This window comes from Lepidochelys kempii, chromosome 21 (genome assembly GCF_965140265.1).
Source record: "Lepidochelys kempii isolate rLepKem1 chromosome 21, rLepKem1.hap2, whole genome shotgun sequence".
NCBI lineage: Eukaryota > Metazoa > Chordata > Testudines > Cheloniidae > Lepidochelys > Lepidochelys kempii.
The window spans coordinates 11259108-11285288 of record NC_133276.1 but is presented as its reverse complement, the minus strand read 5'-3'; the positions used below and the strand labels follow the sequence as shown (position 1 = coordinate 11285288).

The following is a 26181-nucleotide window of genomic DNA, read 5'->3' as shown; positions in this document are numbered from 1 at the left end:
AAAACCCTCAACCGCCCTGCAAATTCCTGAGAGACAGACACCCCCCCCACCCTCAGACCCCCTCAAACGCCTGCTGAACATGGCTGACTTTGCAGCTTACCAGCAGGTTGAGACACACAGGGTATTTTGGACCAACATGTGGACAGTGAATCCCACGGGCACTCATGGAGAATATCCTGCCAGCAGCTCCCTCTGGGTAGTGCTCATGCCTACACTGATCTTGACCAAGGACTAAATTATTAACAATTGTCACTACCGGGCCCACAGTGGGATGGGTCCAAGGCTGGTGTCACATTGGGGGGGGGGAAGCATTTGGGTACCTGAGGGTAAGGATACAATTTCTTCTTCACTGTCTCTCCCTCCTCTTTCACGTGGCCAGGTGCTAGTGGATTCTCAGCAGCAGCAAAGGGTTCTGGGAAGCGGCAACCACAGCACCTGCCTAGGGCACGGCCTGCCCCAAATGGAATTTTGTGAGTCACTCAGGAGGAGAATGGGGAGGTGGGGGTGGAGAAGCAGAAGGAAAAGCTGAGGGTGAAGTTATTTGGGTTGCTCCCTAGCCATGGGGACAGCCCCCACTTTCGATCACCCTCAGGGCCTCTGCACCCACCCAAAGGAGCAGAGACATGGCCCTGGCGGGGAGGCCGCTGGTCAGAAACAAAAACGAACACCAAGGACAGGGGTTCCTGGAGCAAAACAGCCTCAAACCACCAAGGCAAATGCAAAAATAAATACAATGAGAAACCTGGGGGGAGGGGGAAGCCCCTGCACACTCACATCTCTTGTGCCACAGCCCACTCCTTCTCCCTTCCAGCTCCTCTTCATGCTGACAGCCGCAACCTCTGTCAGCTGGAGCCCCCTCATTGCAATGAGCCAGCACCTGGGTGTTCCCACAGCCCCATGGCACAGCTGCCACTCTCTCTCCTTTCCCCTAACCATTTCTGCTCTCCCCCATCACTTTCACTCTGACTGTCCTCTCCTACCCCATCTTGTTTTTTACCCTTTGGGAATTCCCCTCTCCCTCATAGCCCCACTGACTCCCCAGAAGGCTTCCTGCTGCTCCGAGTGTAGATAGCAAGGGGAGTCTACAGAGTGAGCTCATGGCTATGGGTTGCTGTCTGGACCCATCGCCCTCTGCACTGCCAACTGAGAAGTGATCGTCTAAGTGATTTGGGTGCTAACCTGAGACTTGGGAGACCTGGGCTCAATTCCCTGCTCCATCAAAGACTTTGGACATGTCACTGAGGGCCAAATTTCTAGAGGTCTTTAGGCACCCAAAGGTACAGATAGACAGGTGCCGAGTGGGATTTTCAAAGGGAGTTAGGCACCTAGGCGTTTATCTTCACCTTTAGGCACCGAAATACTTTTAAAAATCTAGCTATATGTCTCTGTGCCTCAATTCCTCATCTGCACAGTGAGGACAATAGCTTCTAGGCCTGCCACAAGGAAAACTACATTAGAAATTGCAAGGCACTCAGAAACTGCATTAATGGGGGCCCTGTAAATACCTAAGCTACCTAGCAAGCTAGAGCGTCTGCTGGCTCTTCATACAGGAGCAGGAAGGTAAGACAGCCATAGGACCACGCTGGCAGATCCAAGGATGTGTGGCATTCCTAAGGAACAGGAGCGCAAGGATCAGTTATCTGGTTAGCAAAGGAAATGCAGCCAACTGTAGGCAAAATCAAAACCAGCACTGCCCTGTCTTACGTCTGCAAAGATATGAAAGGTGTAAACACCAAGGCCAGAATTTTCAGAAGGGCTCAGCGTCTCCACTTAGTTCTGGATTTTCAAGAGAGCCCAGCTTCCATCTGGGCACCTAAATAACTGGCAATGGGGGAGGGTGCCAGAGCTCGGGCTACAGCCCAAGCCCAAACATCTACACAGCGATTTCAAGCCCCAGGAGATCGAGTCAGCTGACCCAGGCCCACCATGGGACTTTTATCCCTGTGTAGACGTACCCTAAGTGACTTGTCCAAGGGGACGCAGAAAGTCTGTGGCAGAGCAAGGACTGAATCCAGATCTCCAGCGCCCCAGGCTAATACCCTAACCAGTGGTCCCTCACTTCCGCCCTGTTTATACTGCAGTGGTGCTAGATGTTCCAGGGTTCCACTGCACTAAGTGTTGTATATACACATAATAACACCTAGCTCTTATGTGGCCACTTTTCATCATCAGCTCTCAAAGTGCTTTGCACAAGAGGTCACTATTATTATCCCTATTTTACAGATGGGGAAACGAGGCACGGAGACATGTTACTTGCCCAAGGTCACCCAGCAGGCTAGTAGCAGAGCCAGGAACAGAACACAGGTCTCCTGAATCCCAGTCCAGTGCTCCATCCACTAGGTCACATTATCTGTGCTACCAGCTTTATTTCATTTATTTTTTTAAAAAGCCTGGCTATGGGTCCTTTCTCCTCCTCCTTTTTTGTGTTAAGACAAAAAAACCCCACCAATACGTTTTTATCTCTAGGCTAAAAGCCCAAATCAATGTGCAAAGCCGGGGTGGTAGCAAAAACAGCTCCAATACAAACAAAAATCCTGTAATTTTCATCTCTCTAGAAGAGCTTCAGATTTTTCTTTTAAATTAAATATATATACACTATATAAAAATAAAGTTAACAGCCTTTCTGTGTGTGCGTGTGCGCGCACACTTGTGTGTGTAGTTGTTGGCAGCCTCATTAAGTTTCCACTCAGCCTTAATGCCAAATTTAAGCTTTATAACTTCAGGAGCCCTTTTCACCAGGGTATTAAGAACCACCTCAGACACTGCGGTGCAGTTTATTAATCATTTGTTTGGCTCACAGCACAGCCAGGGAGCAGAGGGACTCGGGAGGGCAATTTGTATTGCACTTAAAAGGTCTGGTCACAGGACAACGCGCTGCTTCATCTGGAAGATGATGAAACGGCCTGAACACATGGCCCCTTCCTCCAGAAACAGGCCTCACAAGCTCAGAATGTACTCCGGAGGCATCTCTAAAAGAAGCCGGCTGGCTGAGTCTCTTTGTAGTGGAATGGTCTATCAGGAGGCCTCAGAGCTCTCCGCTTCCCCAGACAACTCTCTACAGAGTCTTGGTTTTGGGGAGAGAGCAATAGGCTTGTCATCCCTCCAGGATTGTTCTGGAGTCTCCAGGAATTAAAGATTATGTCACATGATGAAACCTCCAGAAATACCTCCAAACAAAATTGGCAACCCTAGAGGCCGGGGGGTGGGGGTGAGGGGGTGTTTTTACAAAGTTAAGAGAGAGGGGTAGAGACACCCACAGGCAGTGGACGTGTGCAGTCAAAGACTCAGAGTTCAAATCTCAAACACTACCCCAGGGCTTTCCAGTGTTAGCCAGGCCTAGCATTTGGCAACTCAAGTAGACACGTGGAGCCAGGATGTCACGTGACCAGCACCCAACATTCTGAGCTCTTCTGAAAATCTGGCACAGGACGGAGCAGGCATTTATGTGCACTTCCAACAGATGACCACAAGCCAGTGGCCTTCGCGATAGCCTTCCTTGCCCATGGCTCAAACCACTATGCAGGCTTTCATGCCCCCTCTCCCTTCCCGCTCCGAGGGGGTATTATCCCTATTTCACAGATGGGGGAACTCAAAGCATGGAGAGGCAAAGAATGATTTGCCCACAGCTGAACAGCAAGTCAGTGCAGAACCCAGGCGTCCTGACTCCTAGTCCTGTGCTCTGCCCACAAGACCGTCCTGCCATACCAATCAGAAGGGGCCACACCGCTTTGAAAGTACCCTTGTTGCTAGGCTGAGATTCCCAAAGCCATCCAGTTTGGACACCCACTTCCCACTAAAATTAAAGGGCCATGAAAATCTCAGACACAATCTCTAAGGGCAAAATCCTTGGTTATGCTACTAGGGGAAGGGAGTGAGAGAGCAGAGATGCTCTAGGCCCGACCGCCCTTTCCCTTTCCCTGGCATAAATCAGGAGTCACTCCACAGGGTATGTCTACACAGCAGCTGGAAGAGTGCTTCCTAATGTGGGCAGACAGACATGCTAGCTCTGCACAAGCTAGTGCATTAAAAAGAGCAGAGTGGTCACAACAGCATGAACTAGCCACTCAGGGATGGACCCTGGAGATCAGGTGGGCCTGCCCACCCATGCCACTGTGACCAGATTGCTCGTCTTTCTACCCACGCTGGGACCCATCAGCCAAGCTGCCGTGTAGACGTACCCACTGAAATCACCAGCGGAGAACAGGAACAACAGGCTTGTCGTGAGCACTATTTTATGCAGCAGGAGGGCAGAATTTCTCACACCTGCACTAGGAATGGTAACCACTTATTGGGCAAAACCAGACCTTTTGCTGGCTAGCACGTATGCTGCCATGTGCTCCTCTCCTCCCTGGCCGCTCTCCACCACCGCCTGGCCTCTGCCACAGAAGGAAGGATGAATTCACTGTGGTCAGCCAATCTCAGGGCAGAAGCAGCTTTCTCATCACAGCAGTATGTGGCTCTCATCCCCACAGCATTTTAGCACCTCACAATCAACAAGGGACTGTCTTTTCACAAAGCCCCGGGAGGCGTCATCCCCCATTTTACCATCAGCAAAGGGAGATGAAATGACTTGCTCAAGGATGCACCGGAAGGCTGAGGCTGGGTTTGAACCCAGGTCTCCTGCAGCCTAGTCCAGGGTCCTATCCACTAGCCATATTTCCTCCTCAACAACACCCTCCCTTATATAAAGAAGAGAGACTATTCAATGAGGACATTGGGGCAGCAAAGCTCCTGTATGCCGTGTTTATGGTACATTGCTACTTCTTCTGCGTTCATGTTCCTTGGAGGGAAACTGTGACAACGAATGGGCAAATTCTGCTCTCAGTTACGGAGTGGCTTTGACAGCATTATGGCTTGATAATTCCATGTAACAGAGCTGAATCTGGCCACAAGGCAACAATTTTACAGTCTGATCTCAAGTGGGCCATCAGCTGACCCCCATAATACCCACGTGAGGGCCAATCCTGGGCTCCCTCACTCAGTGGTGCGGGTAGGAGGCAGTGCTGAGTCTTTCACGCCATTGCACCTTGCTCACTCTTGCGTATTATTGCTGACGAGCTCTCATGGCTTTTTATAATCAGCCCGTGGCTCCATGGTTCCCTGCGCCGTCCTAGCCCCACAGTTCGTGCTGTGCAATCTCGAACACCTCACTACAAGCTGGTCTTTCTTTCGTAAATTTCTTTGTGGTTTTCGTGCTTCTCTCCCCCATAAGGCTTGTTTCTTTAACAGGTTACAACACCCCCAAGCTCTTTTTTATATAATTTGCTCTGCTCTGGAGAGGATGGAAAATGAAGATCATTGTTTGGGTCCTCTCCTTCACACCAATTTCACACCAGCACGCAGGAGATCAGACTCAGTCCCTGTGGGCTGATCTGCATTGGAAAAGCTGTGTCAATTTAAACCCACTTCTACTTCCAATTCAGTCTACACCAGGAGGTTTTTGCACCAGTTTAATGGACTGATTTTAAATCCATTTTGATGCAACTATTCTGAAGTGCACCAGCCCTTAATTCTTTAAGAAAATAGGAATGTTTTTTGTTATGGGGTTTTTGTTTTTGTTTCTGTCCCCTGTCCCTTCCCTTTGGATAGTGGATTTTTTAAACTAATCAAACTTTCCTTTTAAAATATATAGGTTTTCTGTTTAGAAACTGACGATCACGTGATCTCCAGAAGGGAAAAGGCCTTAACTAAAAGTCAGTCTGGATGGCACACTGGGACTAGTTTCACATTGTGAGACAGAGCAAACCTTCTTTACCATCACAAGCTTTTCCGAACACCTCTCTAGAGACTTACAGTTTCGAAAGTGAAGGGTAAAGTTATTCACGCATATTTTTTTCCTAAATAGATTACTCCAGTGTGACTTTCTGCTCAGAAAAATAAATAAATAAAAATCCTCTACCCTTCCAAGACAGCAATGCACCTTGGCACGGGAAGATTCAAGGGGTCTGGATATTTATACTCCAGTTGTCAGTTACAAATAAAGTAGTCTTCCCTCCCCCTCACCCCCCCTTTTAAAAAAAATCTAAGTCCAGGCATGTTAGACACCCTCAATCAAAGACCTCCTTTGAATTGCTGCGTGTTGAAATGTTTACAGTTTTATATCTCATATTTTAGCGTGGTGGTGGGGGGAGTGTGATATTAATACTCTGACTTTTCCAGGGCATAAGCAGGGGGAAGAGGAAAGAGGAGGAGTGAGGGGAAAAGGTTACACTGAGATGGGAGGGGAGCGTCTTTTCTCTGCAATCATATAAATTATATTCTTGAAAATTCCCCATGCTGTGGGCCCTGCAGGTGCACTCCCATTAAAAGAGAACCTAACCCATTACGCCAGAAACCCATCTGCAATCAGCATCTTCATAATAACACTGGAGATTGATGCCTCTGGGTAGACAGGGAAGATTCTTGATGGGAAGCTGAAAGATCTGTTCCTTCTAGTGCAACTGGAGCCAGGGAAGTATTATGTCTTTATAGATATTTAAGAAAAGAGGCTAATTAATGCTTCTACTTGTAGATTAACAATTATTTAGGCTATGCGTTGTCTCTATTTAACACACATGTGCATGCATGCATGTGCATACACACACAAAGGAGATTTTAAACCTCATTTTGCTTTACTGTACTTGGCACAGGGTCTGTAGTAGACTTTGCACTAGCTGGTATTAAGAACTAAGTAGCAGAATCCTTTGATAGATGCTATATTTACACCCACACCCCCACCAGCCTTATTTTCTTTCTAAATTTTGCCCATCAAAGGGCAAATACAATTCTGCATTGCTTCTGAAAACGTGGAGGCTGCAGCTCAATGACTTAAGGAAGGATCTAAAGGAGATGCATGATTACCTAGGACCAGAGGAACAGCCAGACTGGAGCAAACATTGGGTCCACATCTGGCTCAGAATTCCGTCTCAGAGAGGCTGGCACCAGCTGCTTCAGAGGAAGGTGCAAGACACCCTGCAAGAGGCAGTGATGGGATGACTTGCTCCCGAGGAAAGACTTCCTGGGAGAAAGAAGCTGGAAATGAGCAACGGGATAGATCACTTGATGATTCGCTGCTTTGTTCATTCCCTCTGGAGCACCTGGCACTGGCCACTGTCGGAAGACAGGGTACTGGACTAGATGGACCTTGGTCTGACCCAGTAGGGCCATTCTTATATTCTCCTGACCCCTAGTAGTTAGAGGTTGGCTTGCACTTGTGGCTTATTTACAAGAGTGAAGCCCAGCAGTAGAGCAGGTGGCTTCCACATCACACTCTTATGGATCGTAAAATGGTTTAACAGGTACACAAAGGAGTAAACAAGAATGGGTGAATTTATCAGCTCTTCAGTACAAAAGGAGACTTGCCATTTAGCTCTGGCTTCCAAAGTATCATGAAATATACTCTTTGACTGGTTTATCCATGGGTTTATGGGAAGAACACAGACCTTACTAGCAACTTGGTATATATAATTCTTGGCTTGCCAGCATCTTCTTTTGTCTATTTGTTAATTAAACCCAGATTATTTGGTTTTCTATTAATTCCCCTGCCTTTCCCTGCCTAAACTAACCTGACAAGTTCCCCAGAGGTCCAAAGCTCTTCCAGACACTGGCTCTTCTTAAGTGAGGCCTGGAGGATGATTGTACTAAATCCGTTCCTTTCTTTCAGACTAAACTTCCAACAGATAATTCAAAGTTATGAATCAGCAAGCCTTACAAATGCGGAGATCGTTTATTAAAATGCAGGCAAACCCGTAACACGGAGATGAACTGCCTCCAGGTTTCAAGGCAGTTGCCTGGGTGGTAGCATTAGAAGGATAAAAGCTTCAAAGTTAGTAGATTTTTAAAGAGCCCTTTAAAAAAAAAAAAAAAAAAAGAAGAGGAAATAATTTTATACAAGGACACATCCTCAGCTGGTGTAAATCAGCACAGCTTCATAGATTTACACCAGCCATGGATCCGGCCCATCATTTTTCAAAACCTCCCGGTAAAATATGCCTTAACCACACTAATTTTTACATGTCAGTTTCCCGGAGACCTACAGTGACTTGTTCATTCTGAAAGCCAGCGGATACTGGATTCTCAATGAGGATACATTTTTCTCTGTGATATGCAATTTACACTCCATGCTTTCCAAGTTCAACTTTTTCCCTGTCTCTCCCTCTCTCCATACCATTTAGTTCAAGACTTCAGGTATTTCCAGTGATATAGAAGGATCTTACCCTCAAGTTCAAACTTTTTCACAGCTACTTTTCACTCACAATTCACTGGAAACATCCTCACTGAGAATAAGCTATTATTGTATGCTACCGAATTAACTGATTATAAGAGTTGCCTGCTAATCTACAGTTGCAAGAATAATTAAATTTATCAGCTCATTGGATCAGAAATTGAAATGGGGAGAGGACAGATCATCAACTGGGGTAAACCCTTGGATTTACCCCAGTTGAGAATCTAGCCCAATGTTTTGTCTCTCCCCACCCCTCCTCTTTCTTCCCCTGAAGGGATCTGTCAAGTCTCTGCAGGATGGAATTTTACTTTGCTATTTTAATGCAATTCTGGGCCAGGCTTAAATGGAACTGGAAACCAAAAGGCCTTAATAAATAAATATTATGATAAGAAATGAAAGCAATGTATACACCAAAGATAATTTGAGGCGGGATAAAAAACTAAACATTCCTTTCTGAGCCTAAATAATAAAGCTTTACATTAAGCTGGACTTTCTCTTTCCAAACCCTGGAAAATATCCACTTGCGTTTGCCCAGACAGTCCTCCCATAAAGTCTTCTATTGTTTTAAAAACACTTTTAAAGAGATAAGACAATAGCCTTGAAATTCCTTCCAACTTTGCAGGGGATGGGGACGAGGGGGAAGAATACCCATGCCTGAAATATGACTATCATTAATGATCTTTAGAAACATCCCCTAATGACCCCATTATTTCTCCTACACACTATTTAATCTCAACATGTCCATAGGTGCTTAGATACTGGTATAAAAAAAAGCCGTGACAGATTTATGTAAATGATGTATACATACATACATACAGAGAGAGAGTGTGTGTGTGTTTGTGTGTGTGTGAGTGTATAGAAAAAACAGAGATTGACACCAATAGGGGTACTATAGAAAAAATGAAGATCTGGCTAGCCAGACCGTGTGTGTGTGTGTGTGTAAAAATCTAAGCTAAATATAGAGGTGTTATAAAAAACACCTAAAATACAGATAGACCACGCGTAAAGCTAAATGCGTGTATATAAAATAAGTAAAGGTAAATATAGAAGTGGTGATATAGAAAAACCTGAAGCAGATAAAGACGGGTGTGTGTTGTGTATACACACACATGCGTGGGCACACACACACACACAGTCAAAGCAGTATACATCATCTACCTTAAGTTTGTCTCTAGCATCCATCATCATAGGAGTAGCTAAATGTTTACAAGGTTAAATAAACTTGAATATACACAAAAATAAATATTAATATGCACTTTACACCTTCCATCATTACCAACATCAACTCTTTTTTGCCTTTCTAAACATCACTTGTTAACTCTAAAACCATTAGATAATTAGTCTTCCCAACCCACATGGGAGTAGGTATTCTTCTTCCCATTTTACAGATAGAGACACTGAAGAAAACAGCTCCCTTTTGCCTCTGATTCTAGGACTAAAAACAAAACAAAGCCACAAAACAACAACAAAAACTTTTCCCACCCAATATTTCCCCCCCTCTCCTCTCAAAGAAAGTCTAAACCAGTCCCTAAGACATGAACACAGCATTCATTAAAGGGCTAAAACCTAAAGAGAGAGCAGGATCATTCTGTGATCAACCTCGCAAACATTTCCACAATTTATTGTTAATGCTGCTCAATTCTCAGACGGCAGACGAAATTAAAAACCCAAAGGAAAGGTACAAGTCGCCTGCATGCAGACAGAACAGTAAACCTTAGAGCAGGGAAGATTCTTCTTACCTTGACTGGCTTTATTTGCCAGCGTGTTTCCAGAGTGGAGGAGAAAGAAGAGAATGCAAAATTCAGCAATCTGCAAAGCCCCCATTGCAGTGTGTGTGTGTAAGACAGGGGATGGTTGGTGAGGGGAATTTTCTGATGCTTTTCAATAACGGCCTAAACATGTAAGAAAGAAACAAAAAAAAGGTGGTGGGGGGGGGAGAGTTTAAGGAGCTCTCTTCTGGCTGTGTGAGAGACTGGGGGAGGGAAAGGCACTGAAATGATGGGAAACGCTACTCTGGGTTCAGCTTGAGGCTCTTGATTCTAAAGAGAAGCGAGTGAGAGAAGGAGACCCAGGGCAGTTTGAAGAAAGTGGACTTGATCGCTCTCCCGGCTGCTGCCTCTGGTGTTTTTTTTTTTTTTTTTTTAAATCATCCCAGCCAATTCCAGTTTTGCAAGGGAGCAGCAGCAGCAGCAATGAAAGGGGGAAACAAGGAGCCTTGGTCTAGAGCTGGGGACCTGAGAAAGGGGAGTGGAAAGGAGAGATCCATCCAAGCAACGCCCTTTCTTCCTTTCTTTCTATTTGGCTTTGGCTACTCCTTCTTTGATTCCACACACACACACACACCCCCTCATCCCCAGGCTCTGCTCTGCCTGCAGGAATTTACAGTCTGCCACTGGGGGAGCAGGGCCAGTAGCCATGGAGACAGCTTCCCTGGGAGCAAGGAGGTCAGGCAAGAGACCATGTGCATTCAATGGATCAATGCAAGACTCCCATGCAACCTCCAGACCCAACAAGAATGGTTTCAGAGTAGCAGCCGTGTTAGTCTGTATTCGCAAAAAGAAAAGGAGGACTTGTGGCACCTTAGAGACTAAACAAGAACTGTGCAATCTCTCTCCCCCCACATCCCTTTTTGCCATGTTCAGGAGGAATAGGGGGGTTGGGCAGGTGTATGGGGCGGGAGGGGGCGGGAAATAGAGTGTGTTCAGAAAAGGGAATTAAAGAAACCAGTTTACAGATCCCATGATCTGCAGCACACCTCTTTGGTGCCCAGTCTCAAGACAAGAGAGCATGTTATGCACCCTCACTCTGTGGATCAATGGAAACTCCAGATCAAAGAATATGCCCTCTTCTTTTTGCTCTGTGTGTGGGTGTAGGGGAGGGGCAGGCGGGGAGAGGGAGAATCAGAAATAGCAAAAGAATCAGTCTGCAAATGATCTAGAATCTTTGCTGCATTTCAGCAGCTTCCCCCTTCTCCTCAGTTCCAGTCCCCACCACTTGGTGTACGAATTTAAGATGGGTGGCAGGGGCTTTGCCTTACCCTGGTGAGACCTGTCCCCTTCGCTGGATAGTGTGTGAACCATCTTAGCCCAAGGGTCTCTTTCTCCCTGAATCATTCAAGATACCTCTGAAGAGCCAATTTTCTGGGAGGAAGTGTGGGCTAAGTGTGGGAGTAGGAGCCAGGACTAGTCCCATCTCCAGGAAACCATGTTAGAGCAAGAAAAACCCTGGGTTCTGTTCCCAGTTTTGGGAGGCAGTGCTACCTAGTGCTTAGAGCAGGGAGGCACGAATCCAGGGTCCCAGTCCCTATCTCTGTCAGGCAGACTCCACTGCGTGAATGTCGGCAAATCAGCTCAATCGCTCTGTGCCTCAGTTTCTCCATCAGTAAAATAGGGGTCATCGTAAATCCCCCACAGAGATGGTGGGGAAGGGGTTGTGAAATGATAATTAGTTCCTGTTTGTAAAGTGCTTTGAGATCCCCAGATGAAAGGTGCTCTAGAAGCTCTGAGCACTGACATTCTGCACCAAACGAAATGCGCTTTCAATGACATTCAGTGGGGAGGACTTTCCTTTCAGGGCTTTATCCCCACGCACTGCCACCCATTATTAACACCTATTTGCAGGACAGTCATGTCGATAGACTCCATATGAAATCAGGGTCCTAGTGACTTAGGCACGGTAAGAGACGGTCCCTACCCCAAAGTATAAACAGACACGACAGACAAAGGGTGGGAGGGGGAAAAAAAGAGGTACACTGAGAGGAAGAAACTTCACCAGGGTCGCTCAGCAGGTCGGTAGCAGAGCTGCCAATAGAACCCCAGTGCTGCCAATTCTCACCGTTCTTGTCCAAGTCTCGTGATATTTATCATCTTTCTTAAACCTCAGAGACAAATGATGTTGGGAGAATTTCATTTTTCTTTTCTTTGAAGTAAGTTTCTAGCCCTCCTGGTTGCAGAGAAAATCCTGAGACATCACCCACAAAGCTCCCAAACCAGCAGCGAAATACAAAGAAGCCCCATTTCATTTTTCGGTGAAAGCACAGATTTTTAAGCCAGTCTAATCATTTTTAAATGCTTGGAGCTGTCAAGCCAAAACACCTAGATCAGGTCCTAAATCCCAGTGCAGTGCTCTTGCCGCTAGACCACACTGCTAGAAGCAGCCACCCTTTCTCCCCACCCAGGGAGCAGCAATGCAGGACATGAGCAAACTTGCAACTGTTTTTGCCATCCTTGCCAAAGAAATGACAGAGACTCAGCAATGCACTTGTGTCATCCTGCTGAACTGGATGGGACCAGCCAGGCATGTAACCGTCTGGCAGGAGGGAGAGATGGAGTGCAAGGCGCAGTGAAAGGAGGGGAAGCTTGCCTGAACCTAGCAGGAAATGGACAGCATCAGTTTTGGGACAGCTTAGTCAGTGTGTGAGGGTGGAGACACTTTGTGGCACGTTTTGTGAGCAAAACACTTTTGAAATCAGATCAGTTGTCCGAAACAGGGCTGGCTGGCTAAACAAATATCCCTGCATTCCAGACCAATAAAAGGAAAGACATCTTTCACACAAGCACGATTAGCCTCAAGATACCACTGCAGCCAAGAGCTTAGTAATAATAGCTAGTTCTTAGTGCTTTTCATCTGGAGATCTCAAAACACTTTACAAAGGAGCTCAGTATTATCATCCACATTTTACAGCTAATGAGGTGCAGAGAGAGAGGAAGTGACTTGCCCAAGATCACCCAGCAAACCCTTGGAAGATCCAGGAATCCGTCTAGTCCCCTATCCAATCGGAACCAAAGCTGAATGTTATCCACTGAGATGGCTAACAAAGTTATCCAAAGTTAAAACTTACATTCTAAAAATAAATAAAAGGGGTTTGGGAGGGACCTCAGCCCTCATGCTTCAGGGTGTAAGCCAACCTCTGCCTACTGAGGGTGAGGAATAAATAACCGAGAGCAGGTTATCCTATCACTGCCTCCTTTAGGGTTTCTTACCCCTTCCTTGGAAGCAGCTGGTGGTGGCCACTGTTGGAACCAGGATCCTGACTAGATGGACTCCTTGTGTGATCCAGTCTGGCAATTTCTCTGTTCCCAGGCACTGGAGATCAGGGATTTAACCTAGGGCAGGAAGTGACAGGGGAACCACTATAACCTACATGGGGATACTGCACCTGTCCTGCAGGGTCGGTGCGGAACACACTCAACCTCCATGCAGGAGCAGGGGCCCCCTTGCTGCCGAATCAGGGCACTAATGATCAGAGTGTTTGTAGCAGCAAGGTTGTCTTGGATATTGTGGATGAGGCAAGACGGCAGCATGTGTATAAATTGCTAGTGATATCCCTGCTGCACAATGGATCTTTGAAAAGCCACCTGCCACTGAGACCCCCTCCTTTTCCCTCCCTAACCACAATCAAGACCCTCTCTGGAGAATCACTGTGCTCATGAGTCACCATAACCTCTCCTCTCTATCCCCAGATTCTCGACACCACTGGCATGCAAACAGGGACATACACGTACGAAGTGGAGATGGTCCTTCAATAAACCCAAAAATCAACCCCTTCCAAAGAGAGAGAGGGGGGCAAGAGCTGAAAGACACTCACAGGAATGAGAAAGAAAATGAGGAAAGATGGATGTATAAAGCTCCTTTCCATTAGCAGCACCGACATCCTGGCTGCTGCACTCACACTTCCCAGCCTAATACGAACATTTAGTTCAGCTGTGTTCAAACACACAACTCGAAAGGTACAAGTTCTCACTGGCTGGATGGCTGCAGATGAACCAAAGACAATTGTCTTTCCAGTACCCCTCTATCATCCCTTACTGGCCAGAGAGTACTGGTGGGGCAGCCAACAGCCTTTGTATTTAGAGTAAGGACTTGTATAAATAGGGCAGTTTGCACTAGTGCAAGCCACTAATATAGACAGAGTGCAAAACAGGAGTTGCACCCATGTGATTTACCCCAGTCATTTACGGGACTATGTCACACTGGCACAGTGCTTCTGCACAGGGGCTTTGTTCAAGGGTAGCTACCCTAATGCAGAAACAACACAAAAATGGCTCCAGGCAATGGCAGAAGGGTCGAGTTGCATCATTCCCAATCCACACTAGCAAAGGCCAGGTTGACAACAGCCGTAACAAATCTGTGGTTACCGAGCAACTTCACAGTTGTCACTGTGCTGCCCACCAGGGCCACTTGGAATTTCACAGCAACATCGGGGACAGAACTTGGCTCCTTCTGCTCCAAAAACCTAGGCCTCCACAGTACAAGCTGAAAGCAAATCACCGTGAATACTTACCAGTATCGGACCCATGACACACAGTGGAGCAGTGCAAATACACACTACTGAGTATTATAGATCTGGATAAGAACGACACTGTTGGGAACGTCCTCTGGGTTTTTAGTCAGCCCCTTCCCAAGCCCTTAAGAGTTACTCTTCTCGAAATAATTTTTAACTAGCTGCTTTTGTTCTTCTCATTTTATTTTTCTGCTAACGCCTCTCGACTGTTTAACAAGATCCAACATCTGTCTCGTTTGTTTAGACTGTAAGTTCTTGGGACAGCAGTGGTCTTCATCTGAGCAAGGACTGGCGCAATGAGACCCCAATCTCCTTTTAGGTTACTGCACACTGTATGTAATAGAAATACTCTGCCCAGTACACTCCGAAACCAGCATCCAGCTCATGACATCACACATCCTACAAGGGTGCAATGGCATCAACTTTCCTTCCAGACGTGGGTTTGTCATGTAAACATCAGATTTTCTTACAAGTCGCTGTCCCCACTCTCCTGAGTCAAAATGGAAATTCTTCTCTCACTCACACCAGTGCTTCTTCACTGTCGTCAGCAAGCCTCAGCTGATGCTGTAACTCAGAGCAGAACCTGTCCTTCTCCAACCAGATGATTTTTTTGTCACCATAACTAGAGGAAAACTAAACACTATTTTTTTAAAAAACAAAACAAAACCTGTCTTCTAAATCTGGAGACAGACTTCAAGGCACTAGAGACAAGACCTTTAACTATGTTGATTTATACGCTGAGGTTATAAATTACAGGTTTACGCACTAGTGTAAACACCCATAAACCAGCCTTAAATACACAGCATCACATGTAATCAAAATGCCAAAACACCATCGGGCCTCGTGGACAACACTGGATGAAAAGCTAAGTATTAGCAACATGCTCAGGACTGAATTTAGGTTTGACAGTGCTGCGCCAAGCTCATCATTTTCTAGATTCGAAAGCCACAAGGGACCACCATGATCCTCTCCTTTGACCTCCTGCATAAAACACAGGCCAGAAAACTGCCCCAAAATAATTCCTCATTCCCAGCGAAGCCAATGGAATTCCACTGGAGATGAATCTGACCCTCTGATCCAGATCTTCAGCTGATGTAGATAGTTGGAGCTTCGCTGGTTTCCCTCAGCAGAGTGGTCTGTGTCTCAGGGCAGGGATCTCAGTGGGAATGGGATGGATGAGTCATCCACAATTTCCAAACGAGCTTCTAACTATGGAGGTGCAAAACCAGACACTGTTTGAAGGCCTGTGTGAAATGAGCTGGTCTCAGTCCAGTTCTTGACTGGCGGGTGGCCACACCACAAAATTCCCACACCACAAAATTCCCACCACAATGAGCCCCACCCCTTTTTTGGTGTGCTCAGCGCAGAGGACACCAACCCAATGGGCCACAGAGACTGAACTCTTCTTGCCTCAAGGATGGGCCCTGCCCAGGCGGCGCTGGGAGGAGGAATGGGGAAAGCTCACACTGCTGCAGCCAGTGCCATCCCTGACCTGTGCTAACCATGATGCCGACGACGCCATTTTGAACAAGGGCGAGTTTGTTTTCCTTGCACTCCCAGAATAAGCCTTTTGTGTACAACCTGCGCGAAGCCTTTGTGGGTTACCGAGAAAACGGATGTCCAAAAGTGCATGACCAAAACCCAGGGAGTGGAAGCATTACTTTGGGGACACATGAGGGGCTGAGTGGAGGCTACTTTGCAAACTTGGCTCGATGCGAGTGGTTCAATTGTCCATTGCTGCTTATGACTGCTCCATAGCACGAGTCTCTCTGAAGCCTCTTTTCACTCAAAAGCTATCAAGTGGGATGCCTGGGTAATGGGCCTAGCTTCCCTCTCTGCACATACGCATGGCCTGAAAAAGCAGCAAACCTATCCCTATGGGTGCTCACATGTCCTTCCGGCAAATCACCACAGTATTGGAGCATCTCACAGAGAAGGTGACACGGGGTGTCCGTGGGGGAGCCAAGAACTGAACACAAATCTCCTGAGTAGCAGTCTACTGCCTTAGCCACAAGACCATCCTTTCCACGCAGTGCAGTTCCACTGGACCAGGAAACAGTGGCAAGTGGCAGTGATCCCAGATACCACATAAGGAGACTTCTTGATGGTGGATCAAAGACATTGCAGAGGGTAGGAAAACCCCCACCAGCCTGAGCAGGAGATCACGTTTGCAGTTTGGGGAGAATTCAGTCCCTCCAGCCGCCATGGCACACTTCATTCACTCCAGCTTCACACAGGGGCAGAAGATTTGGTCCACTGTGCTCCAGCGAAGAAGAGCCAGTAACAAATTGTCAGCCATGCCGAAATAGTTACACGTGGAATAAAGGACACCCTGCCAGAGGCTGTCACCAGGAAATACAGGCAAAGAGCACAAGAGGCGGTTTTCTTTTTTTAATTTGAAGCACAATTAAAAAAAAGGGGGGGGGGGGAAAAAAAAGGAAGACTGCACTTAGAAAACAACAGCCACATCCACAGATCAAAGCATCCACTTCCCTTTCATTCTGGATTTTAAGAGGTTTTTGTAGCGACAGGAGGTTTACACAGGGATAGTGATACATGCATTGCACTGCCCCAGTGCTGTCTCCCCTTCCTTCATCGCCTTCATCTGGCTGAACATTCCCTGGGAGATATGGGGAGGTCACTTTTTTTCTTTTAAAGACTTTGTGTTGTTTTCTTCATGCGACAAGCCCGCAGGGGAAGAGACAATTAATTTCCCATTAGCAAACACACATTTTCACCTGGAACCTTCCCATGCAGATTTTAACTGGAGAACTCGGAGCACAAAGGGCAGGGGGATAAGGTTCAGCGATAGCCGAGTGGTTATGGAGCTCCTGAAAAGATGTCCAACTCTGGGGGCTCAGAGAAGGGCCATCGGCTCCAGCAAAACGGAGGGGAAAGTGCATGGGGTTGGGAGTCAGAAAACCACAAACTGTAGACTCGCATCTTCGGGTGACAATAATTTTGTGCCCTCCCCAATTTATATAAGGGGGACTGACTAGCTGTAGGGATTGCTAAGGGGCTATATATTTCACTGGATCAAACCCCACTCAGATCAGCAGCGACTAGAGCTGCATGGACAGTGCCAAAAAACTAAGGCAGCTGGATACCACTGTGATGGGCATAGCGTAAACAGGACACAAACACATTCTCTATTTGCCTCTGCACCAGCAGGATGGTCCATCAACTCAGCAGGCAGAATCTGCTTCCGATCATGAGTTCTCAGACAGTTGGGCACTTCGGACAAGATATGAATTCTGAATCCATATATGTTCCATAAGAAAGGCCATATTGGGTCAGATCAATGGTCCACTGAGACCAGTATCCTGTCTCTAACTGTGGGCAGTGCCAAATAATTCAAAGGGAATGAAGAAAACAGGACAATTTCAAGTGTTCCATCCCCTGTCGTCCAGTCCCAGCTTCTGGCAGATGAAGGTTTAGGGACACCCGGAGCATAGTGTTGTGTCCCTGACCATCTTAGCTAATAGACATTGATGAATATAACTTCCATGAACTTATCTAATTCTTTTTGAACCCAGTTATAATTTTGGCTTTCACAACATCCCCTGGCAAGGAGTTCCACAGGTTGACTGCGTGTTGTGTGAAGTACTTCTCTATGTTTGTTTTAAACCTCTGCCTATTAATTTCTTTGTGTGTGTGTGTGTGCTATATGAAGGGGTAAATAACACTTCCCTATTCACTTTCTTCACACCATTTCTGATTTTATAGACTTCTGTCATATCCCCCTCAGTTGTCTCTTTCCTAAACTGAACAGTTCCAGCCTTTTTAATCTATTCTCATATGGGAGCTGTTCCATACCCCGAATCGTTTTTGCTGCCCTTCTCTGTCCTTTTTCCAATTCCAGTGTATCTTCTTTGAGCTGGGGCGAGCAGGTATGCAAAGCGTGGGTGTACCACAGATTTATACAGTGGCATTATGAAATTTTCTGTCTTATTATCTATCCCTTTCCTAAGGGTTCCTAACATTGTTCGCTTTTTTGACAGCCGCTGCACAGTGAGCGGCTATTTTCAGAGAACTATCCACAACGAATCCAAGATCTCTTTCTTAAGTGGTAACAGCTAATTCAGACCCCTCCACTTTGTTTGTACAGTAGGGATTATGTTTTCTAGTGTGCATTACTTTGCATTTATCAACACTGAATTTCATCTGCCATTTTGCTGCCCAGTCACCTCGTTTTGTGAGATCCCTTTGTAACCTTTTGCCACCAGCGTTGGCCTTAACTATCTTGAACAATTTTGTACAGTCTGCAAATTTTGCCACCCTGCTGTTCACCCCCCTTTTCCAGGTGACCAGAGCTCCATTTTCCTAGGTGCTGTACAAACACATCCCTAGATAATGGTCTGTAAAAGAAACGCATTTATACAATGGCTCTCCGGACCTACCCATGAGATCTGAAAGGGAGAGGGGCAGGGTGATCTAGTAGTTAAAACTACAACGCTGGGAGTCAGGATACCTGGGTTCTATTCTTGGCTCCCACTAGAACTTGCTGGGTGACTCTGAACAAGCCGTTGGACCTCTCTGCACTTCGTTTGCCCCATCTGTAGAATGAGGATAATAATATTTGCTGACCTCCCAGAAGGTTGAGAGTCTCAATTTATTAATATTTATAAAGTGCTTTGAGACCCTGAATGGAAAGGTATTCATTTAAGAAAAGAGCGGAGGAGAGTTTCCTAGATACCACAGTGCTGGGTGTGGTATAAAAACAGAACAGAGTTCAGTTTTTAAAATGTATACAAAAGGCAGACAAGGTGGGTGAGGTAATATCTTTTATAGCTAATACCCTGGGACCAACACGGCTACAACAACACTGCAAACTATAAAAGAAAGTTCTGTATTCACAGTCACAAGCAAATGGCACAGGCTCGAACAACTCAGACACACCCGATTAGGAATTCTCTAGTAGATCTTGAATTTGCTAAAACCTTTAATTTTTTTTTGACACTTTTCGGGAGGAGGAGAAAATAAAGCCACATTATATAATTTGCCCTTCTAGGACACCTTTGGTCTCAAAGCACTTTACCAATGTTCATGAAGCCTCCCAGCTAACCTCCTGGGAGGGAGGTCAGTGTGGCTATTCCCATTTTACAGACGGGGAAAGTGACACAGCGGGACCATTGCCCATGGTACACAGCAAGCTGATGGCAGAGTCAGAATAAAACCCAGGCATCCTGACGACCAGCTAATCACGCTCTTATCCTGGAATATAAGTCCCTTTCTCCTAGTTAGCTCATACTGCTTTCAAAACGACATATACTAAGCTGGAAAAAGGCCATTTTTATTTTGGGTGATGAGTGCTTACATGGGGAGGAGTTGTGCAACCCCCAAACCACAAAAACCTCTGGATCACACTGTAACAAGCCCTCTATCTGGACTGGAGCCCTCTATCTCCCGGGCTCAGCAGACAACTATAGTTCAGTTTATGGAGCTATAATACGGACTTTATGGAGGGGGAAAGAAGGTGCTTTGGATATTATGGAAACAAATAGATTACATCTAGAAAGCAACGTTTAAAGGTGTCTCTAACAAGCCATTTGAATACTGAAGTCAAAGGGTGTCTTTCCATTGACTTCATAGATCCAAGGCCAGAAGGGACCACTGTGGTCATCTGATCTGACCTGCTGTATAACACAGGCCAGTGAACTTCCCCAAAATAGGTCCATCAATAGGCTTTGGATCAAGCCATATAGTACTAAGGTCCTGATTCAGTACTGCACTGAAGTCTGTGCTTAACTGAAATCTGTCCCTGTTCAGCACAACATTTAAGCTGGTGCTTAACTTTAAGCACGTGCTTAAATCCCACTGAAGTCATATTATGCATAGACTTAAGTGCTTTTCTGAACTCAGGCCTAAAAGCATGTTCTGACTTAAGTTTTCAGTCAATATCATAAATGATGCCCTTCCAAAATAAATGATGAACTAACAATATTTACTTCTGCCCATAAATCTAAATATGGACCAAAAACAATCACTATTTGCTCAATGTTTATACTGAGGACAGAACTATTCCGGTCTGTTAAGTGCTCAGCCTAGAATTACTTTTAAGCAGCTGGGATACACAAACCTTGGGAAAGCCAGGGGTTAACATGGGCACCAATGACACAGTTTTAACTCTAGAATCCAGATGTGTGGGTTTAAAAGTAGCACTTCTTTGCTTTAAATAGTTTATGAATCCTAGCTGGGTTTGTATCCCACACCCCCCAAGCCAAAGGAGATCTATTAATTCCAGAGTTTTTTCATACATTAGTAAAGCCATGATTTTATTGGCATGTGTTGCGTAAGATGTCAGGCATTTTTCCCCTTGCATTTCCACCCCTCAACTCCATACACAATTTAACAAGGCATTGGTTTATTTCCAGAAGCCCCGACCAGAACCAACGCCAACTGCATAAATATTTTGTCACTTTCACAAATGTCACCACTAGAGTCAACATTTAGGATGGAGTTTTTTGGGGTTGGGTTTTTTAAACATGGTTTCTCCAGGATGATGTATGGATAGCTCTTAAAATAATAACAGGAATACAGACCTTTTTAACAAGGCTGACCTCGTTGCAGAGGGATTGCTTTAAAGGGCAAAGAACTCTACTCAAGGACATTTAATAGCATGTGCTAATTTATTCTTCCAAGGGACTTAACTGGCAAAGAGGGAGAAAAGCGCTTGCTAGGGAAAGCCAACCCAGACTTGGCACCCACTCCAAAGCCCATTGAAGGCCATGGTGACTTCAATGGGCTTTGCGTCAGGGTCTTAGTCCCCTTCTCCTACGGACTTCAGTGGGGTTTGAAACTTATCTCCATCATTCTCAGGTGCCTGCCACTCTAGAGGCAAGAGAAGAGAGACAACCTGATTCAAACCTGGCTCCCCAGTGTCTTATGGACATGGAATGTGTTTGTTCAGCCTGAGGAGACCACGCTTTGTTTTGAAAGTGGCATTCAGTCCCCAAGGGCCGATGCTGCCATCCTCCTAACCCTACAGCGGACTTTCTGTAAGGTCTCCATGCCCCCACCTATGCCAGGACCCACTCAAACTCCAAAGTCTCCTCACCTCCCACCCTGAGCTTTCTACGATGCCTCCCATCCTCCCAGAGGCTGACTTTCTTCCATGGTCGCCTCCAATGCGAGGATGTCACGGGCTTGTCCCGACCAGTTGGCCATCCAGACCTTTCATGGTAGGCCACCGAGTCTGTGCATGAGAGGTACAGTCCTTGGACCTTGCTCCCGTTCTTGGGGGCTTCTCCACTGCAGACACTCCCAGCGGTTTTCTGAGCTATCATGAAATCAACATTATGAGCTCAGTTCCTTTTGTCCAGCTAAAACCACCCTCAACCCAGCCCCTTCCCTCACCTCCCACCCCCAACCTTAGCCGATTTCTTATCTGCCTGCAGGTGCAATCCCTAAGCACAGAACCTGCTCTGGACCACACAAACCCCAAACAGGCTGCTCAGATATTTTCAAACATCTCTTAAGCACCATCTCCCATATAGCGACACTGATGTAACCCAATACCTCCTCAGTCACATGATTCCAGCCTCCCTGTCTGGTGGGCTACCTTCTGTAAATGGGACAGGAAGGCTCAAGAGAGATCTGACAAAAGTCCTGAGTGTGGTTCCCCACCCTACCTAACTTTAGTAGCACAATGAGAATCAGGAACAACTTCCACAGGTGAACCCAAACTTCCCAGTAAATTCTTCAGCAGATCAGGTTTTCATTGGAACAGAGCAGCTTTAGCTCAGCAGAAGTATGTCAACAACTCCTAAACGTCTGAAAGCAGATGGCAGTGAGATACCATTAATTATTATTAAATGGAATCCTTAACCTACAGGAAAGCAGAAGTTCTCATAGGATTGCCAAGAAAGCTATGCTAGGACTTTCCAAATGGGTATGACTGACTGTTTATAACTGGAGGACTCGTAGTGCAGGGGAAATAAGGCTTTCTCTCAGCAGGTTTTCCTTTCTATATTTACCCACACATAAAATGCACACTGCAACGTTTATTCCCTATGATTAGGGAAGCAGGGGAAGAAACTAACAGACCACAGGACATCAAATAAATTGTTAATTTGATATTTGTGTTGGGGTGGGCAGGTGAAGAGGGAGTCCCAAGCTTCTGGGCAAAACACAGGTCCTGTATCATCCAAAGCCAAGTCTCTGTTACTGTGGTGAGTTATAACTTCCATTCAATCACTGCAGTGGACTTCGGTTTTATTGATCCCAGTTTGCACTCATTGTCAGACACTGTGATCCCACAGACACCTTCTGTGGGTGCTGACTGATGTATCAGGTAGCTAGGATGGGCAGGGATGGATTTTTTCTGTTTGCCAGAAGCTGGGGATGGGCGACAGGGGATGGATCACTTGATGATTCCCTGTTCTGTTCATTCCCTCTGGGGCACCTGGCACTGGCCACTGTTAGAAGACAGGATACTGGGCTGGATGGATCTTTGGTCTAACCCAGTCTGGCCGTTCTTATGTTCTGGCCCCTATCACTGAGTGCCTCACGATCGTAAAGCATTTATCTTCCCAGCCTTCCTGTGAAGTAGTGATGTGCTATTATGATGGGGAAATGAGGTAGAGAGAGGCTAAAGGTATGTCTACATTGCAGTGTATGCCCGGGCTCAGACTTGGGTTTGAACCCAACCCCCCTTCCATCTACACACAAATCTGTCTCACTTAGGCCGGTAAGCCCTTAGGACAGGGGCCACAGAACTTGGTGGGAGGGGAGGGTTGGAACTCAACTCCCACAGGGACTCAAGTCCCAACTCAATCATTTTGCAGTGTGGATGTACTGCGGGCCCAGTTCCCAGACTTGTGCCCGGGGAGTCCACCAACGTTATCCCACAATCCCTTGGGCCAGCGTCCTGTGGCTTTTCTATCCCAAGACTAGCCAATTGACTCCCAGGAAACAGAAACTACCCCCCCACCTTCCCCCGGGTTTGAGTACAGCTGCTCAGCATTTAACTCTTCCATTTTGTTCTGACTGCTGTCCTGCAAACAGAGCAAACCATCTCCTGCATTAGCAAAGGCCACCGACAAGAAATCTTTTGCCAAGTATGCTGCTACCATGTCACAGGACCACAGCCAAATTCTGGTAAATCCTCGCCCCCCACCTCCCCGCCCCCCAAGCCCACACCCCTCCCCATGCTTCAAAGCCCAAACGTCTACACAGCGCGACGACAAATCTGTCCACCGAGGCTCTGAGACCTGCTGTCACGGGTTCTGAAACACAGTGTAGATGTCGCTTTGAAGTGCCGTTTAGAGCTGGCTGTCTTGGCTCCGTAGTGAAACACCGATCGCCAGCTCACTCTGTTCTTGCTGGATGAAGATTTGGCTTCTATGCACATGACTGATTTGAGAAGTTCACTAAGGATTTGAATGGGCAGAATAATCACTGGGCCAGATCTTCAACTGGTATAAACTGACACAGCTCCATGGACTTCAAAATGCTCTGAACAGACCCAGGAGGTACTCAGCATCCCAAGGGGCCTGACTTGGTTTACATGTCACAATCTAAACCACAACACAAGGGCTGGTCTCTCAGCTGTGAAATCTCCTCCCCATAATCCCAGTAGACTCAGGAAACAAGAGGAAGGGGATATCACATGACCCTCCCATGTTTTTTTTCCACATCACATGGCCCAGTCAGTCCTATTTGCTCAGCTCCCCAAATTCAAATCTGAGCTTGACCTCAGCTTTACCTTGACATTTACCAGCTAGTAATGCAAAGAGTTTGGTAACAGCCACATGCAAAAAGGGGTCCACACACCCCTGCAACAGACACAGAGAGGATGGACAAGATGACTGATTAGCACAGAAGATGACACTCTTGTGTTGAAAAGCACCCATCAGATCTGGGCTGGAAAATAAATCCCCCCCCCGAAGCAACCCGTCTGGAATACCTACTTACATTGTTCACAGGACTGGCAGGAATTCCACCATCCTGCATTCTGAGCGAAAGACGTGGTGCAAAAGTTTTGGCCCAAGCAAATTCACTCCTCAGCTTTGGAAGAGTCCACCCCCCACTCATAAAACTAATAAATCTCTCTCCCCCTCCTGCCCATGCAGAGAGCATTTGCAGCTTTTTGGGGGGTAAAGAAATGCAGCCTCTCCTGCTTCTTTTGCAGTGCCCCAACCCCTTCCTGAAATAGCCTCATGTCAAACAGTCGACCGCTTAGAACAGGGAGTGATCACGATCCATCGTGGGAGCCCCGGTGAGACAGCCACGTGGCCCTTTTCACAAACAGCGTCATGCACATAAGACCCACACTCCAGCAGCAGTAAAGCACAGGCTTTGACACTGGCAACGACCACAGCCAGTGAGCCAAGGATTTCTTAAGCCTCTGGGTCCATCACATTATCGCCCGCCTGCTGGAAAATGGCAAATCCCGCCATTAATGGGCTAAGTCCTCTAACGTTTTAGTTTCTCAAGCGTCTCCTCATGGACTTATTTTACACTATTGCTTCCAAAAAGTGTGAACAGTGGGCAAGGCGCTGGTCAGACACATATGAAGACGAGGTCTCTGCCCCAGGGAAGTTCCAATCTATTATTATCCCACAGTAGGTTCTGATTTCCGCCCAGACATGCACCCCATTGATTTTCACAGGGCTGGGCATAGTGCAAATCAGGCCAGGATGGGCCCTTCCTGAAGTGTCATCTTTTTCTCTCTTGCACCTTTGCTCCTCCTTGAATCTCCTCTGGGAATAATACATTGCAACAGCAGAGTTCACTGAATGAAGTCCACTCTTTTGCTTTTTGCCCAGCTACCCATGGGAACACTTGCATTTCGGATTCCATCCGCGCGTTACCAAAAGGTGGCCGATCTACTTCGGGCACCTTCTGTGACGTCTCTTCATGATGCTCCTGGAGCTGCTGTCGTGTTGGGGGATAGCCTGGAGTTCTCTGGCACTCCTTCAGCGTTCTGGCGGAGCGTCTCTTAATGCCCACCCCACAGCATGATGTCCCCTGACACTAAGCTCTTCGCAAACACAGGGTGATCCAGTTCAGCACCAGATTGTCCTCTCACTTACGCCAGCAAAAGACAGGAGTAACTCCAGAGAAGTCCATAGTATTAAAGAGGGGTGAGAGGGGAACCAGGCTCACTGAATATTAACTGGCCACCTTTGGTGCAAGCATAAGGGGCATACCTCCAGTGAATTCTGGAGAATTTAGCCCGTTATTATTTATATTGTGACAGCCCTAGGAGAACCAGTCAGAGACCAGAACTCTGCTGTGCTGGGTGCTGTACAAACACAGAAGAAAGAGGCCATCTCGGTCCCGAAGAGCATACAGTCAATGTAACAGGGACTGAAGTCCTGAAAGGCAAATCCGTTCCTTTCTGCATTCCTTGACTCCTTGTCTATTCTTCCAGCATTCTGCTGAGCTCACACTCAACACCAGCTCTTTCTCACATAGATTTTTTTTTAAAGTTGCTGAAAGGATCCTAGGATTCTAGCCTGGGCCTCGGGAAACCCGGTTGCAAGTCCCTGCCACAGACTTCCTGTATGACCTTGGGCAAGTCACGTAGCCTCTGTGCCCAATCTGTAAAACCAGGGATAACAGCACTGCCCTGCCGCACAGGGTGGGCTGTGAAGATAAATACATTTAAAAAGACGGATGTGCTACTACAGTAATGGGAGAGGGAGAGGGCTATAGGAGAAAATAATCCAGTACATTATAATAAAAAAAC

General features: G+C 46.6%; 1 protein-coding gene across 9 annotated transcripts in view; it reads right to left on the bottom strand.

The window, feature by feature from the left end:
- Window positions 1-10481, bottom strand: part of SCUBE3 (signal peptide, CUB domain and EGF like domain containing 3) — a 98432-nt gene extending 87951 nt beyond the window's left edge. For all 9 annotated transcript variants that reach the window (XM_073319491.1, XM_073319490.1, XM_073319486.1 and 6 more), the window contains exon 1: window positions 9943-10481. In XM_073319491.1, the coding sequence (XP_073175592.1) occupies window positions 9943-10027 (85 nt within the window). In that variant the 5' untranslated portion in view covers window positions 10028-10481. The remainder of the gene's footprint in view (window positions 1-9942) is intronic.
- Between the last annotated feature and the right edge of the window lie 15700 nt (window positions 10482-26181).